Below are 18,662 nucleotides of genomic sequence, written 5' to 3'. Positions count from 1 at the left end.
GCTAGTAACCATAGAAAGACCACATGGAGATTTGTTCTGACAAGATAATTATTTGTTTCCGTGCCTAGAGAAGGACACAGGCAACTTTAAAAAACAGAGAAAATGCAGAATACAACAGTAATTGAAAGGATGACTGTGTATTGCAAAAACAGCATTAACTTTACTTTAACCTCTGCTCCTTCAACCCTTAAACCAACATCTGGATATCTGAAATTGCAGCTCCTGCTGGCTCAACAGCCAGGTGTTTTGCTAAAAATGCAAGTGTTTGTATTTATAAGTTCATAATCATCTACAGCATAAAAGTATGTGTAGTACAAATAGCGTACTATTTAATTTTTTGATTAATCTAGAGTTAAAACAAAACTCAAATAACTGCCTTTTTTGGAGTTTTTGCTGTATTTCATTATTATCTAACTTTGCACCTTTAATAAAAATATTCCTTTTAGAAAGATTAGAATTCAATATTTCTGTAACCAGTAGAAGTTACGATAGTAACAGAAGAGATTCTGGATTCCCTCTGAAGACAGCTGGCTTGAGAGTGAAATGTCAGAAATGAAAACATTCATTAAAAAGAAGCCCCTTGGGGTAGAGGAAAGACAGCAGGTGGAAGGCACTTTTACTAGAAATCTATACAACCTAGCACTTTAAGCAATAGCTTGACAAACGAGTTCTTGTAGGACATGTTAGCATAAGTGTGCAATTTATAAATGTTATAGCCGGGCAACTGTCAACTCCTTTTAAAAGACATTTATGTAGTATATGGATTTTAACAAAAACAAAAATAAATAACAAAAAAATATGCAAACATGCGAAGATGACTTTTTCTAAGCTTATCAACCTTTAAGAATCAAAAAGGATGAGGGGTTACAGACTTATAGAAAGGACTACATTATAGAAGACATACAGATAGGTTACTTATTGACCCTGAAAGAAATTTCTGACAGCTTGGATGAACGATGCATTACAATACACTGCCGAGCTCAGAGTCGGATAGTCAGTTTTCCAGGCGAAGGCAGCCTGTGCCCTTGTAGGTCTTTCCCCTGTGGCACAGTCCACGTCTGCTGTGCCTTTGTTTGCCTCAAGGGAGGGTGGTTTGAATTGTAATACAAGGCTTTTACAGGCGAGTAACCAGTCTTACCTATTAGTTGCCCTAAACCTTGCATCAAAAAAGCAGAGCATAGTATAGTGTTTCCAAGGTTTCTGAATCTCATTTGAACACACAGCCTGTGGTGTACGTCAGATGATAACATCAGGGAAGGCCCAATTCAAAATACTTAAATTTATTAGAGATGGTAATGTAAAGTACATTCTGTTTATGGTGATACAACAACATTTGACTGTAGAGTGGGAATTTGGGGGGTGGGCTACCGCAAAACTTCAACTGTCATGATGTGGAAAGCTTCAACTAAACAGATCTGGGTTGCCGAGATATTTAGTTACTGGTATGTATGGAGAGAGAGAGAGAGAGAGAGAGGAACTTTATTTGTCCCCATATGGCTTTTTACAGATGCTCATTAAATAAACAAATAAATAAACACACACACACATATATACATACATACATACACCAGAATGAATAAAAAGAAAGAAAATCCTGGCAGTCACAGTGAGGCATTATATAGGCATATTGGCATTGGTATAAAAGAGCCCCAGTAGCGTTTCCTGACACACTTCTGCCAAATAATTCATTGGCTGAAAGTCCTCAGTGTGAGTGTGTCAGAGAGAGGATGTGCAGCTTTCTTCATAATGGCACTGAGTTTTGTTTTAGTTTTCTTCTTTGCTACTACCTCCAGGAGCTTGAGAATGTAAGAGAGACAGAGAAGTGCAATCCACCTTGGAGGTGAGGTCCATAACTACTGAGCAATTTTTTGTGGCCGTGAAGGCACACAGTAGCTGATGAGTAGATGGAATGGTCCAGAGAGAAGCGTATAGTTGGGGTTGTGTGTGAAGCCAATAGAAGCTGCTGCTGTGTGTGGGGCTTGGGGGAACAGTGGCCTGGTGGTCGTGGGCAACTAGTGGAGGTCTGACCAAACTTTGGTGACACTCTGGGTCAGTACCAATGCTTCCAAAAGAAACATGAGGGTCCTTTGTTGTATTTGTTTTTCACACTTATTTTATTTAATCTCTGTTAAGCAAAGGACTGTTTTATTTGTCTCCTGTGTTTTAATGGAATAAATTTAACTTCATTTATTAATCAGACACAGTTTTCATGATTCAATGCGGACACTTTAATTCTGTGGGGAAAAAACACTTTGCACTTTTTTGCATTTTAAAACTTGTCTGTTTCCTCAGTTGCTACTGAACCATCCTCAATCAACAAACTTTCAGATGCCCTGCCAAGGGACAATGCCATGGGGCTGCTGGCATGGAGCATCACATCAGTGACATTTACTTTGGGCTGTTCTGACCAAAGTCAAGCCTGATTGAATACTTTAGATAACAAAGAGATGATCCTAACTACCCTTTTTAGTGCAATGAGTTTCCTCAGGAAGTAATAAATTTTGTAAACCTGAAAATCACAGATTACAGTAATCTGCTTATGGTCCAAACAACTGGAAGATGCACTAAACTAAAATAAATTAATATTCTACAGTAAATCTGCAAGAGACATCACAGATGAACAAGTATTACAATGCATTCTCCTTTCTACTTCTATCAAGAATAGCTGAAGAGACAAACATGGACAAAGATCCAGTAAGATACAGAATCATTAATAAATAGTGCAGAAACACAGATCACCTGAAGGTTTACAGTATGCAGTACGTAAGAATATTTTCAACATTCTAGCCATCAATTGCCCTTTATACTTGGAAGGAAACTGGACTTGTAGAAAAACTGCACAGGATCATCAGAGACAAAAAAGCATGAACCAAAACCAAGAGAAAATGCTAATTCAGTCTAGAACTCTAAATATACAAATATGCAAATTAGCTTATCCAGAGAAGGGTTGTGGGGAAGCCAATCCCAGCAAGCATAATGTAAAAGACAGGAACAATACCTGGATGGGACGCCAGTCAACATACATAACAGTGCTAATTGAAAGTTAATGCTTAAATTCTACTACAGTATATCCATATTTTGTTAAGAGGAATTAATGCATACAGCAGATAAAAGAATGAGGTAATAGCTCACGTGAAAAAAAGCAAACCACTAGATTTTTTATCTAAATGTATTATAATTTAGGTACTCCAAAACAATATTAAAAAGTTCATCAACTCATTCAAGAGAAGCCTGAAAGCTAAGAAACTTGAGCAAGTCTGGTCATAACCGTTTAGTTGAGTGTTAACATATCATGCCAAGAACAATAGAGAAATTCCCCTCTGTCTCTAGAAAGGGGTCAGAAAGTAATTTCAAAAGGAACACCAAGCAGTAATTCCACAAATGATGGATAATATACAAATGAAGAGCATTCAGCATCTTCATAATTTTGCCATTCATAGATGTAGAAGGGTAAATCGTTAAAAAGAGGACTAAATAAACTTGGTTTACAACATGTCTGCAGCTGAAGTTGGATAACTCCTAATCTTAACTTGTCTGTCAAATGATCAATCTATGCCCAGGTGATCTAGTAAATATTAGAAGTGCCTTTAAGTTCCTGTATTCCCATGTAGGCCAAGTTCTTATTTTATAATCCATCCATTATCCAACCCGCTATATCCTAATTACAGGGTCACGGGGGTCTGCTGGAGCCAATCCCAGCCAACACAGGGTGCAAGGCAGGAAACAAACCCTTGGCAGGGCACCAGCCCACCGCAGTCTTATTTTATCATTTATATCAATATTCATTTTCTGGCTAGGGAAGCAAATGAACTGGCAAATGTGCAAGCTACAGTAAGTCAACAGGGCAAACTACCCAGTAGTCTCCTCATCAAAATGTTATTATAAACTTTAACTGACAAACACAACACTAATTAAAATTAGTTTATGATGCACAAAAAGATCAGTATCTATGTTATCTAATCAGCATTCCCACAGATGTTTCTGCCACCATTATAGGAGATCATCATTTCAAAAAAATTCCTAAACTACAATAAAAAAGCTTAAAAATAACATGGTACGATTGGATAAGAGGCAATTCTAAATTGGTTGTATGTGAGCCAGTGATGAACTAGAGTAGGCCTTGCATCCACTGCTGAAAGGATAGGCCCCAGCCCCCCACGACCCTAAACTGGAACAAGTACTGTATATTTGAGAACATTATGTTAATTGCATCCTATGAGTTCAAACCAACTTAAACAGATGGCTTTATTAATTAAGAGAGTTGCTTTGACGACTTCCTTACACTTTGTTATTTAAGAGCATATTTAAGATTAAATCAAATTTCCTCTTAAAAGGAGGGATTTTAGAAGACTGAAGAGCAAGGAATACTAAGGTGTTAAGAAATGTAAAACACAATACACAATCCTTTCATTACTAATACAACACAAACATTTAGGAAAGTTTTCTATTTTACAAAAAAAAAGTAAAGTCATACCAAAACAATAAATTCACTATTGAAAGAAAAGAGATTATTCGCAAATTTATGTGAATGATATGAACACTTGAGGTAAACATCCATCATTACTTTCCCATCCAACATTAACTATTCTAAAAAACTGCACACAACCAAATAAATGAAGTTTTGCAGGACTGAACTCTAACACTTGGGAACACAAATTCTCTTCTGTTATTTATTTTTTGGCATTTAGGATACTTGTCTGGAAAGTACAACTTTTAGAGGAAGCATAAAATGAAAGTCTAAAAATATACCTCAAAATAGTCCAAAATCCTCCACTTTTAATATTTTTAATGTTTATTTACCTTAACCCAATATATGGTCAGTGTTTTGCTTGGTAAGTAATACAGACTATCCTGTAACCCTGGACCATGCAACAGATTGATCTTAGAACTGTCAATTAACCTACAATACAAATCATTGGAGATGTGGGAGGAAAGCCCACAAGGAAATAAGGAATACATAAACTCCACACAGACCATGAATGGACTTGGGATTTGAACTCAGGATGCTGGGTCTTTAAAGCAAGTGTTTTCCACACTTCCACCCATTATATTTTTTCCTCTAATATAAATGGCAAATAGATTCTTTCCAAATCTAAAATCTATTATTTATGATACAACTCAGTTTAGTTTGGCCTCTTTTCATTTCACTTAGTTTTACCATTTTGCTATGTTACTGTTAGTCATGAAATAATGTCAGCTGCTGTTGGGTTCACTGCAAACCACACCCTTTACTGTGCTTACATCTTATTCAATTTTAACACTTGTACTTTACTGCTGTAGAAGTTCACTTAATGCAGTGGCCATTCTGCCTAGTAAGGAAATTGGAATTGATAAAATATACTATGTAATATCTAAGAATGTGGCATTCATAATAAAACACTTGGATCACACATTGCTAGAAAAGGGGTAGAGGCATAATACTGTATATAATATTAAACAGGCAACTGAAATGAACCTAATGAGCATTTTTAACTCAATAAACTAACACTGTCAATATACATATGTGTATTTCTGCAGTAGAAAGCTTGTTATACATTATAAGAACTGCTTTAATTCAGGGTTCAGAAAGTGCATTTTTAATGTAACATTTATTTTAAAGAGTATTTGTTTTCTCTGCAGAGTGGTGCTGGAGATCAACAATATAGAAATCTGCTTGATGCCCATTGTGGATGAATGAAAGGATAGGAAATGACATTAAACGGAAGGATACATAGATAGAAGGAGACAACAGATAGGATGATTGATGAACAGACTGATACATACACACACAAAATATCATCTACTATATAATAAAACGCTAAGATCTGTGAGTGTTTTCAGTTCCTCTTAGCAATTTGACTGGTCAGTTTGGCTTTAATGATGCAATAGAAATACAAAGTGTGAGTGTGAAACACACATGGAGGAGTAAAGGCGCAGGAATCACACCAAGAGCCACATTCAAAAACAGGACCTATAAAAATAGACAGAAGGTAAGGAGGGCACCTAAAAATAAGTCAGTCTAAGAAGAGGGCTTTACAAAAAATATGCAAACACGCAAAGACGTCTGTTTCTAAGCTTATCAATCTTTAAGAATCAAAAAGCTAGTTTAAAGACACCAACCAACTTAACAAGCACTTGTTTGGAATGTGGGAAGAAATCACAAATGTGCCAAGAACAGTAATGTGACTAAAAATACGAGTATAAGAACATTAACAAATAAAAAGAAAACAACAACATAAATAGATGCGTACATATATACATTCATACATACATGTGCATACATATGTACATACACACACACACACACATATACGCCGGCTAAGGATGGGGCAGTAGAGGGAGACGGAATCGGGTAATGTGCCGGCCCTCTGTTCTCAGCCCTCAAGGAGCCATAATGATTCTTGCTATGACTTTTGCTTCTTTTACAGTCAAGTTCGATTGTCTTCTAGGCACTCTACCAAAGGCTGCAAGAGACTATATCTGGGCTGATCTGAGGACCTCACTAAACCATCCAATCGGGTGTGTATAAAAGCACAAGAACATAATCAGTGTCCGCTTATGACTCGCACTTACTGGGAATTCATTGTTTTTGGTGAACAATTGCACACTCGGGTCTCCATTATGAACAGGGTTCAGTGGCTTACCCACACCTGTCGGGGCCAGGTAGGCATACATTGCTCTATTGTAGCGCATGTGTAAACCCAGACATCTAAGGGCATCACAGACCAGTTATTTGACAATCTCGCATGTCACTGATGTGCAAAAGACGTCCACCTCTCTAAATTTTGCTTCTATTATTGATGGCTGTAACCCCCGATGTTCTACCCCTCGCCATCCCATGGCCTGCAGCGAAGAATTTATCTGTGAATAGACAAGATTGGAACTTGAGTGTCACAAAATGGGTTATGTTTTAAATAGTGGACAAGCAAAGATTTACTTTAATATATACACACGTGTGTGTGTGTGTATGTATGTATGCAAATATATATATATGTGAATTAGGCCCATCTATTTATTAAATAATGAGACTGTGTTTCGATCTCTTAAACAAAGCAGTGAGAACTGATTATGAGCACTTACCATGCAGGTTTAAACCTGTCCAAACCTGCATGACAAACTTCACCACTCTCTGCCGTTTAGTTGATTGTCAGTCACCGTTTAATGCAGTTGTGTTTCCCCTTGTTTGCCAGAATCATGCTAAGTTTAAAGGTTAAGCAACGTGTCAATTTGAAATTTTTAGTAAAACTGAATAAAACAAAAACATGCGCAAAATCTTTTCAAATGCTTACTGAGGCTTACGGGGAAGACTGCATGTCTCATGCACATGTGTTTTTCCTACATTGAAATCAGTGCTTAAAGGAACACGTTTTGAGTCAATGGATGCAGTAAAGAAGAAAGCGTCAGATGTCTTGAAACAGATATTATATATATATATATATATATATATATATATATATATATATCCATCCATTTTCCAACCCGCTGAATCCAAACAGGGTCACGGGGGTCCGCGGGAGCCAATCCCAGCCAACACAGGGCACAAGGCAGGGAACCAATCCCAGGCAGGGTGCCAACCCACCGCAGGACACACACAAACACACCCACACACCAAGCACACACTAGGGCCAATTTAGAATCGCCAATCCACCTAACCTGCATGTCTTTTGGATTGTGGGAGGAAACCGGAGCGCCCGGAGGAAACCCACGCAGACACGGGGAGAACATGCAAACTCCACGCAGGGAGGACCCGGGAATCGAACCCAGGTCCCCAGGTCTCCCAACTGCGAGGCAGCAGCGCTACCCACTGCGCCACCGTGCCACCCTATATATATACACATACACACTACCAGTCAAAAGTTTAAGAACACTTCAGTTTTTTTGGAAATGCATGCAGTTCAATGTCTTAATGTTTCATGAAAGGCATAGAGCAAATAAACAATGGCAAATAAAAAATTAAGTCAAGGAATCATTAAGTGTAAAAATTTGAATCAAATTTTTGATTCAACAAAATTCCTATTTTTGCTGATATAACAGCCAAACGGTGGTAACCCTTCTGATTCAGAATGCCAGTCACTCTGTGCAAGTCACCAATTCTGCCTCCACCAAAAGAACACCTGACCATCACACTTCCTCCTCCATGTTTGACAGTTGGTGTCACACACTGAGTGATGAACCAGAGATTTCAAATTTTGATTCATCGGCCCATAAGACTTTCTTCCACACTGCAGCAGTCCACAGCCGGTGTTTCAAGGCCCTATTTTGTTCTTAGAGGAATGGCTTTCTTACTGCCATTAGCCCTGTCAAACCTGCAGCACAGTAGAAGCTGAGACTTTCTTTCAACCAAGTTGTGCTTGAAGATGTTGTGCTATGTAGTGCCTATCAAGCAAACTGGTGACCCATAGAAACTTGTCTTCCGATTGGGTTATGACTTTGGGTCTTCCAGATCTCTTTATCTTAGTTTCTTCCAGTTTCCAATTGCCTTTGGATTGTGTAGGACACTGTACTCATTGACGCATCTTTTTTTGCAATTTCACTAAATGAAAGGCCTAAATTTCTAAGGGTAATAATGTGCTGTCGTTTCATTTGTTAATTGCCGTTTTCTTGCCATTATGACTGGAATTGACAATTTTCTACAGTATAATATTGTCCAAGTACTACTTCAGAGGATGCAGTAACACAGTCAGTTCCAACTACACTTTAAGACAGATAGAGGATTTTTAAGTAATCAATATTAGTTGGGACACCTGTGCCAATTGTTTGCTTCAACTTGAAAGGCTTAACTTACATTAATTTCTGCAGAACATCTGTTGGTTGTAACCTATCAGTTGGACCCTGAAAAAGGCCCATTTGTCATATTCTGAAAATTAATTTTTTTAGTTTTTGCGAACCTAAACTTTAAATTTAAACACCTGGCATTTTACTGTTTACCTTTTCGCCATGTTAGGATTTTAGGTCATTTGTGCATTTCAAATGATTAAATATGAAGAAAAACTGAGGTGGTCTAAAACATTTGAATATTTGTGTATAAATATATAATTGGGGATGTAGATGTACAATTTAAACATATTGTTATTTTCATGGGAATTGTTACATATGCATAATAGACTTAATTATTTTACATTACAGAAATTAACCATAGTAAAAAATAGTAAAACGTAATAAATTGAAAGAAAATTATGTTTCATGTTGCGTTAGAGGTATTTGTTGCATTATACGTTTTTGTTGTGTTTGGCTTTGAAATTAACACGCAAATACACTTTTACTGTAAAACTTCAGTGAAAACAATATTTGGAATTAACTTTTCATCAATATCACTTTGAATTTTGATTCTGTGTTTGGAGTTGCATCGTGACAACGCACCGTATAACTGCCCGTGAGTAAATATCATTTGTTTCTCTCTAATACATAAACCGACTTTTTGGAATGTTTGTCCCTGTGATTTGTTAATTGTCATAGCAAAAGCTATTCTAACGGGAAACTGCAAACATTTTAATCCGAATGGCATATCAAGATCTCCTTTGGTGTCTAATGTTTTCACGGAAGATGTACTACAGTACCTTTCTTGTCACCTTTAAAATTTTACATGTCAGAATTGTTCGACCAATTTTGAATACAACTAATCTTGTCCTATTGCATAGCCTATCAATCATTCATAAATTATGCAATAAAATTACAATACATCCTTCTTTCAACAGTAATTTGGCCAGTGGAAGACTGGACGGTGTTAACAGTTGTAGATATTCTAAGGGATATTGTAAGTTGATGTTTTCATCTTCTGCACAGTCACCACCAACTGTATCTGGATAGTCTCTTGATACGCATTTAACCAATTTGCTGTGTAACCGATCGACAGTTTTCAATATTCTCCGCACCATTATGTTACTGAAACCAGCCTGACACAAAGCTAGATGGATTCATGGACTCATGTTTACCATATCCCTGTTGCAATAGACATCAAGATGAAGCAGGTGGGATTTTCCCAATCTTCAGTTGTCCATATTTGGTAATTATGTATCCAGTTTAGACTCCTATTCCCCCCCATTCTTTGTTGACAAGAGTGGAACCTGTTGTGGTCTTCTGCTGCTGTAGCCTATCTACATTAAGGTGCATCGTGCTATGCATTCACAATTATCATTCTGTTTTTAAAAAGAGGTGTAACTTGAATATTTGTGGCCTTCTCTGTAAACTCCAGAGATTTGTGTGTATGAATATTCAAGGTCATTCGTGTTTTGAGATACTTGAACCACCATGTCTCCAATCTTATCACAGCCATGAGTTGCTTAGATCATGTGTCTTGTACATTGTAATTGTAACATCTAAATCTCCAGAGTATGCCTGCGTACTATATATAAAAAGCTACACCCACATAACTAGCAGCTGGATGAGCTATTCATTTAATTGGGTAGATGGAATTAATAAAGTGGGCACTGGCACCTGTGTGTAAACAATTATTATTTGATAAAAAAAAAAAAATTTAACATTTTTTTTTTACATGGACAACACATAGACTGTATTATAGTTGCAAATGTGTGCAAGGGCATAATTTGTACTCAGTGAAGAGCACTATACAAAAAGAAACTGAAGTGAATGTGAATTTTAAATTAATTGGCATCTCTCAGTTGGTCACATGTGAGTGGGCCATGGTATGGATTGGTACCCTGTATTAGGTTTTATTACATTAAATTAAATTAAACAACCAACTTAAGGTATGTTGGAATAAATGATAGAAAAAAGTGATTAACAACCCCTATTAATAAATTAGGACTTTGTGTGCATCTTCCCTTGAGTAGAATTTCCAACCGGTAACAGCAAAAGCCTAGGTAACTTACATGCAGAAATAGTATTTTAAAGAGAAAAGCGGTATATGAACACAAAAATCCAACAAATTTTCAACACTATACAAAATCTAATAATTTAAATAGCTGTTTCACAAATAAATCTTTATTCTTTCTGCACAACGCCAATTAGAGTAAAGGTATTGGACACACTGTACATTATAGGAAAAATAGGCTAACTGTGCAACAAGAAAGGGCAAACTGAAGAAATAAAAACCATGGAAATAAAGCTATCATGAAAAAGACACACTGTTACTGACCCTGCGAAAAACATATGTTTATGAATAAAATATATAAAAGCAAAAAGACAGGTGATGCTCTATTGCCGACCCATAACATGGAATCAAACACTTATCCCAGTGGAATCACTTTGTTGTGTTATACACACCACTGAAAAACAGAAACTGAATCACAGCAACACCACATTCCACTACACTACTAATAATGCAGCTTTTCAAATTAAATCTCTTGAGGACTTTCTACAGCTCCACCTTTCCCCAAGTTATATTATGTACCTTAATGTCAATCACAACCACAGAGCATTCCCGTGAAGGTTTACCTTGTCAACTGTCAAGAATGATTAATTTATAATGGTAATCTACTTGTATCTGCTTGGGAATTTTCCTTTTTACACAGGCATCTTAACATCAATTTTCTGGAGCAACTACTCCCAACACTTCAAGTATATATTTATGCCTTATATGGATAAAGGATATGCAAAACTAAATGCATAAAGAGAATGAATTCAACAAGGCAGTAGTTACATGAATACACATGATTCTGATCCAAAAAAGTTTCTTTGCCAACACTGTCGACTAGTTTAAATTCATGGAGGTCTAGAGTGTTTACAGTAAATACAGGGACTTTTACTTGCCATTTCATAATATTGTTACTTGACAGATATTGATCTTTCTTACCTGGTGGCAACCTTGCAAGCTGGAGTCTCTTCCATATGGATAGGATCCTCTGTCTGTTTTACCTTCAAGCAGAGAAAAGGAGAAATTTTTACAATAAATGAATATTGACCTTCCTTTAAACATTTCCAGAACTTTGATTTTACCTATTGAAATCCTTCTCTGTTTTAGAATTTGTTCTACTTTCTCACAAGTAAGAATGGCTAACATTGCCAAGCAAACATACTTTCTCAAAACAATGAATCTAGTCAAAGACCTTCATATTCCATCACCCAACACCAAGGCCTTGGTAGCTGGTTCATCAAATCAATGTCATGTGTCTTACAGTGCATGTGGCGGTTATGACTTTTTCACTCAGAAATATTACACCTTTGTTCAAATGAGACAAGTCAATTTGACACGTGTGAAATGGACTCTGGACAAATTATATGGTAGAAGACAAGAAGGAATGATCAAAAACCATTTGCACTGTTCGATAAAGTAATAATCTTTCACCACATTTCCACATGTATTAATTACTATCCAGAAAAAATTTTGCCAAAATGTAGTTCTACTGAAAAAGAAATGCAAGCTTTAGGCCAGCACTTCCACTTGAATCATGAAAATCATGACATATTGTAGGATTCACCTGGGAAGTAGGGGAAATGGATCGTTGATTAGTTCACAAAAAAGTATTTTTTAATAGGTGTAAAGTTACATTCTTTTTGTGTGCATTCAGAACTAAATAACCATTGCTGTAATTAACAAATATTAATGTGTCTCAAATTTCTATTGCTGCTAATAAAACTGTAAACCATACAATCAAAGGGGAACAAATGGATCAAGCAGAATAGTTTAATAAGAGTGCTCTTTAAAAAACACCTAATGAGTAATTTTGGAATATGTTTGAAAGTTAATTATAAAATTAATAAATGTTCACAGTGATGCTTATACTTTTCTGGGTTTATGTTGGTACTTCAAGGTCTACCACATGCAGCATTCATTTTTCTCCCTCACTGCTTAATAAAAAACACAGCCTTGGAAATTATCAGCATTATTTTTCAATGAAATTAAAATATATTGTTACTGCCTGCAACACTTGTAAATCACTGAAGTTCTATTTCTTCATCTCTAATTTAAGAATCTGAAACTTCAATATATTTTCTTTTTCTCTCCCTGACGAGTCCCAAATTAATATCACAGAGACACACAAGAATAAGGAAGTTAACAGCAGAAAAGGCATTTCAGTCCCATTTGCACTTTTGAATGTCCACAATACTTTGTCTGCTTTAATAAAATATTTGAAATGAAACAAGAGAGAAGAAAATGTTTAAGAAGTGGTTCTTTATTATTATTATTTTTATAATTTTAAAGGATTTTCTTCCTACTTTCTGGTGAACACATCCATTTGATTAGAGCATTCCTTAGGGAAAGTAGCAAAGAAAAAACTAATTAACAGAAATTTAGCATCACTAAACTAAAATTGCACAATAAAACTCTATATTACACGTTTACCAGAGGAATAAAAATACAGCTCTGAGGAAATGCATGTCACAAATTGTGACTAGCACTGAAGAAAAGTATGCTAAAAATGAAATGGTGGCTAGTGATACTGCCTCACAGCTCCAGAGTCCTAGGTTCAGATCCAGGCCCAGAACTGTCTCCATGGAGTTCTTCACTTTCTCCCTGTTTCTCTCAACTCTGCTTTTCTTCTCACATCCAAAGAAGTTTGTAGTAGTTGAAGTCGTTGACTCTAAAATAGCCGCATTTGGGTGTGGAAGCACATGGCAGTGTGTTAAGCAATGAACTAGCACTTTTCAGGACTGGTTCTTGTCTTGCCTCTAAACTTGCTGAAAGACGTTTTAACCCTGAAATGGACTACAGGGTGAGCAGATAAAAGTAATGCTTTATGAGTTTTCAACTTCACTTTCTGGTCTTTGTCAAAGTATACTTTAGTAAATTTAACTTCAGAAATCTCAGTAGTGAATTTTGATTAATTTCTTACAAGAGCAATAACGCATGCCTTTAATCACTAATAATGGATTACCAATTATACAACTGCTAGGTGCAAACTCAAAATGTTATCTTATTAAGCAATTAAGTAGATACAACATTGTGGTAGGATCGTCAACTTTTCTTAAACTGGTTGCATTAAAATATTTTAGGAACAGTTTGAAATGAACTACAGAAATTGGTTCTTTTATAAACACTGTGCATCCTGGCACATAATTCTAAAGCAGGGTTTCTTAAATTTGGGTTGTGGTTTACCGTCGTTGTATTGTGTAGGGTATTTAGTGATAATGGGTTGCATAAGGTTTGCAAAGGTGTTGCTCTGGGTCACTTCAGGTTGATTAAGCCATGAACTCTGCTTCATTATGACAATCAGTGGTGATTCTCCAAGGAGGGCTGTGACTATAGTCAGTGAATTTTGAATGGGGACCTCAACCACCCCTTCTGATGATTGTCAAGGAATGGGTCAGGAATATTGTGTCGCGAGAAAAAAAAGTTTAAGAAACCCTATGCTAAAGTATACACCGAGAAGAACTTTAACATCAAAGGCAGAAATAGACAGAAAAAAGTAATCTCTTTGCTCGTGGTCCATCTACAGGTTCTGGATAAGGGTGTCACAAAGTTCGTTGTACATCTACAATGAGGAGGGTACCCACCATTTTTCTATCTCTGCAAAGCATGACAGAGACAAAAAGATATTGATGATCTGAGACTAGTGAAAATCCCAGAGATTCAAAAATCTAGCAACTTTTATCTATGAGTTGTACTCCCTTAAAGTGTTTAATGCATAGACTCAATGAACATTAATGATATAAACTGTAAGCATAAAAAATGCAAAGCTTAAACATTATACTTGAATAAATGCACAACAAATGGAACTGCATCTTTTAAAAGCCATAGTAATAGAAGAGACAGAAATTCAGAACGTTCTGTTTTTCTTTCTCAAAACGAAGTGTAAGGATATAACTAATGTACTTAAGGTGAACACTGTATTGAACACTTGATCAGAAATATGTCCTGATGTATATATTAAAGTATTTTATCAATATTGTTTAATTTCCACAATACTAACTTTTACATTTTGCACGGTAGGATTTACAGGAAATTTATATGGCAATTTGAAATGAGAGAAAGGACAATGGCTGCATACATATACACACACACATATACATTATATATGTAGGTAGGTTTAAAGTAGGTTTTTAATTAGGTTTGAAAACATTATTATATTACACAAAAGTGTGTGTGCTCTTATATATGTGTCTGTGTGAATGTGTTTGAATAATACCACCATATCACATACTTAGCACCATATAGATATGTGCCTGCTTTTCAATATTAAATAAGTCAATGTCTGCATATGCTGTATATTTTATATGTAGACACAAATATAGGTTCAAAAATTAATAAATGGAAAGCACGCAGTAAAAAAGCAAGGGTTAAAAAATGTATTCTTGTTTGTGTGGGGGAGGATGGGAGAACAGCATAGACATGAATCATTCTTAGTAATTCAAGTGTTTCCATGACATCAATGGGCACCCTTCCAGAACTCCGACAAAGTCTAAAGGTACTAAAGGGGCACTGTAGCCATAGGGAGCTACTTTTTATTTAAATAAAAAACAGCATTTAAGGTACATCGTTTCAGTATAAATTAAGCTGTCTGCTGGTCAGAATAAACACAACAAATTTGGGGAAGATCAGCAGACCGAGCTGGCTGATGTGTAGAATTTCTGACATGCTGATGAATCAGTTTATTAAAAAAAAAAACAAAAAAAACAATACAATGATAAAAGGCTGCACTTTGTCTGAGTTCCAAATATAAGATTTAGCAATCACTTCTATTGTAAAGCATATCTAATAATCAATTGATGGCAAACATTCAAGCACTGATGAGCAATAAAAGCAGGACTTATAGAATTTTGTATGAATATTTATTTAAAACACCTGCACAACGCCCCCATTCCCCCCCCCCCCCCAACCCCAAACACATTTGATATTCTAAACAGGCACAGAATGCAAACCCATGTACAAATGTATACTTAAATAAAGAAAAAGGTATGAAGAGAAGAACAATACAAGGACAGGCTCATTACTGACTTTTATCAGTCTTTTTTTTACCACATGATCATATATTTAAAACTAGTAACATATGCTTAGATAGTTATAAATTATGAACAGGTCTACATATTTTTATTACAAATAAGGAACAACATCATATGTTAAAATACCACCTTATCCATCCATCTAGAGATTCATCCTCTTTTAAACTATACATGTAAAGATAAGAATGTACTAAAATCATATCCTTTACAGACCAAAGAAATGCTTACTATGCTATGTTATTGTTCAATTTCTAATTAACTTAAAGAAAGTGACAGCGAACAACCTATACATTTTATATATAAACAGTGTATATGTATATATATATATATATATATATATTATGCAAAAATAACAGCTCTATTTCTCCGCAGCATCATGTCACTCTTTCTCAGTAGACCTGACTGCAATCATTAAATTAAAGAAAAAAAAAATTCAAAAAAACAAAAAAAAAAAAAAAAATACCAAAAAACAACCACGCCGCATTCGCTGCATTCTTGTTTTAGACAAACCTCTGTTACTAGAATGCGGCAGGCGCTGCGGATATTTCTTGGCACCATGACAATGGTGGCACTGCCAAGCCCCATGGCTAACACTACTAAACGCGGCATAGGGATAGAATTTAAAGCTGAACTCTTTATGCTGCATGTAATATTGTGGTCTAGAATTTGATTTTGGATTTTTTTTTCCTGTTTTAGCTTGCTTTGAGTCCTAATTTAAAAATAAGGAGGAGTTGAGAGATTTAGTAAAAATGAATTAACCACTTAAATAGAGACAGCAGCAAATCATGTTTATTTTAACATACCCAAGTGCTCCAGAAAATATATTCTGGAGATTTGTACATTTGAAACACTTTCCTTTGTTGGAAGGATTTGGGAAATTTCACAATACCTGAAATACAATGAGCATTGAGAAGGTACACTAAGCTTTACATTAAGTTTTTTATTCATACATAAACCTGTGCAAAAAAAAGAAAATGTATTATGCCAATTTAAAAAAAAAAAACATGTAGAAATCCCTTAACACAACAACAGAACAACTGTAGTATCAAAACACATTAAAAGGTCTAACCCAATATTAACCTCTTGTCCTCAGACTGTTAATTGTTCCTCATTTCTTTATATCAAAGATATGTTTATATGTTACAAACATGTAAATCAATGCTGGATGTTAACATGTGAATATATATTTAATAATTATAATACTTGTACATATAGTATAGTATCAACACATTCAACAAAAAGTTCTTTTATAAACATGTAGGAAATTTCATTAATGCACAGCTAACCGATGGCACTGCAGAGCTTTTTAAATAATCAGATGCTAAAAACACGAAAACTGGGCACATCCACACTAAAAATAAGTTACAGCAAGATGCTGTCATTGAGCTACCTAAATCTACTGTACTGTACTAGACCATCACAAAAAACTGTCACTTGACTTTATAGGAAAAAACAACCAACGGCTGTTAACTTTCTGTATTGCTGGCGAGTATGTAAAAACAGCATAATACTATTTTATATCACAAATAAACATGGATTAATTTCTATGAAAGGACATCAAGCATGTGAAACGTTTTGAGATAAATGCACTATCTGATCTGCCCTTCCTAAATGAAAAATAACAAAAATATAAACAAAAATGATACCTATATATGCAAACACACGCAACATATATACATATAGACAGTAAGAGACAATTACAAATGCACACGATGTATGATTCAAAAATATTTCTGAGATACAGCATTATGGTTAAACATATAACTCATTTATAAACAGTTAAATATAGTATTTGATTGTATTACTATTGCAGAATGTTAGTTTTAACTACTCTTGAATGCAATCTATAATTTTATTTTTAAATGCAACACACAAACAAAAGGTTTTAAAAAGGAACATAATTACATTTGCAAAACTGCTAAACCAACTATTTTCTGTATGGATTAAAAAGTACACATTAAGGTCTACTACTATCAAAAATGATGACTTTAAAATCACAGAACACAAGTCCAAAACACGTGTCTTAAATATTAAAAGTTAAAAAATTAATTAGTAATCATTTTGACTTCACAAATGCAATGCAACACTGAACTGGACAAATTTTTTCCAATACTGAATGGATGGACATAATACTGTACTATGCCTGCTTATTGTTTTTATGCAGTAGTAGTAACCTAGGACTTTGACCATGGATTTCTTAACCCCTTTCTGTTTAACCTTGACATACACAAGCTTGTACCACACAGCTGTGGGGGAAAGGGAAGAAAAAAATCAATCAAATCAATAAAAAAATAAACAATGTTTAGTAATAGCCAAAGACAGTTGTAATATGTAATAAACAATTCAATAATTACAATGATTTTTTTTAAATAAAAAAAACATAAAAAATATTCACAAAACCCCTTATGTCTAATCCAGTATAAGAAATTAAGTCACTGAATGGTGTTTTTTCCACGTCATATTTTTTATTAAAGGTATGTCGGTTTTCCTTTTTTTTTCTGTGCTAATATTTTTTGTGTTCACTAAGTGCTATGTATTATTTCTCACCTTATTTCAGTATGCAAACAACTGAAGTAGGCAACCTTTTTTCAATACATGTAGGTTAACTGGCACCTCTAAATTATATTCATATAAATGAGTGTGGATAAGTGCATGAGTGTGCCCTCCACTAGATTGGCACTCATCCAAGGTGCTTTCCTGACACTGTCAGGATGAGCTCTGGCTCACTGCAATCCCGAACTGGATTAAGCTGGTTAGAAACTGGGTGTGTGGATTTATTTTATATAGCACCTTTCATTAAGTATATCATCAAAACGCATACAAAAATAAAACACACACAATTA

The 18,662-nt window shown here is 35.2% G+C and overlaps 1 protein-coding gene across 10 annotated transcripts in view; it reads right to left on the bottom strand.

Annotated features, from left to right (window-relative positions):
• Positions 1 to 18,662, bottom strand: part of LOC114652251 (transcription factor 4-like) — a 319,999-nt gene that overhangs the window by 155,164 nt on the left and 146,173 nt on the right. For all 10 annotated transcript variants that reach the window (XM_028802538.2, XM_028802536.2, XM_028802539.2 and 7 more), the window contains one exon: positions 11,732 to 11,793. In XM_028802538.2, coding sequence (XP_028658371.1) covers positions 11,732 to 11,793 — 62 coding nt within the window. The remainder of the gene's footprint in view (positions 1 to 11,731; positions 11,794 to 18,662) is intronic.

This window comes from Erpetoichthys calabaricus, chromosome 5, assembly GCF_900747795.2.
Source record: "Erpetoichthys calabaricus chromosome 5, fErpCal1.3, whole genome shotgun sequence".
Classification (NCBI taxonomy): Eukaryota; Metazoa; Chordata; class Cladistia; order Polypteriformes; family Polypteridae; genus Erpetoichthys; species Erpetoichthys calabaricus.
The sequence above is the reverse complement of the archived record's forward strand: the minus strand, read 5'-3'. Positions and strand labels throughout refer to the sequence as shown.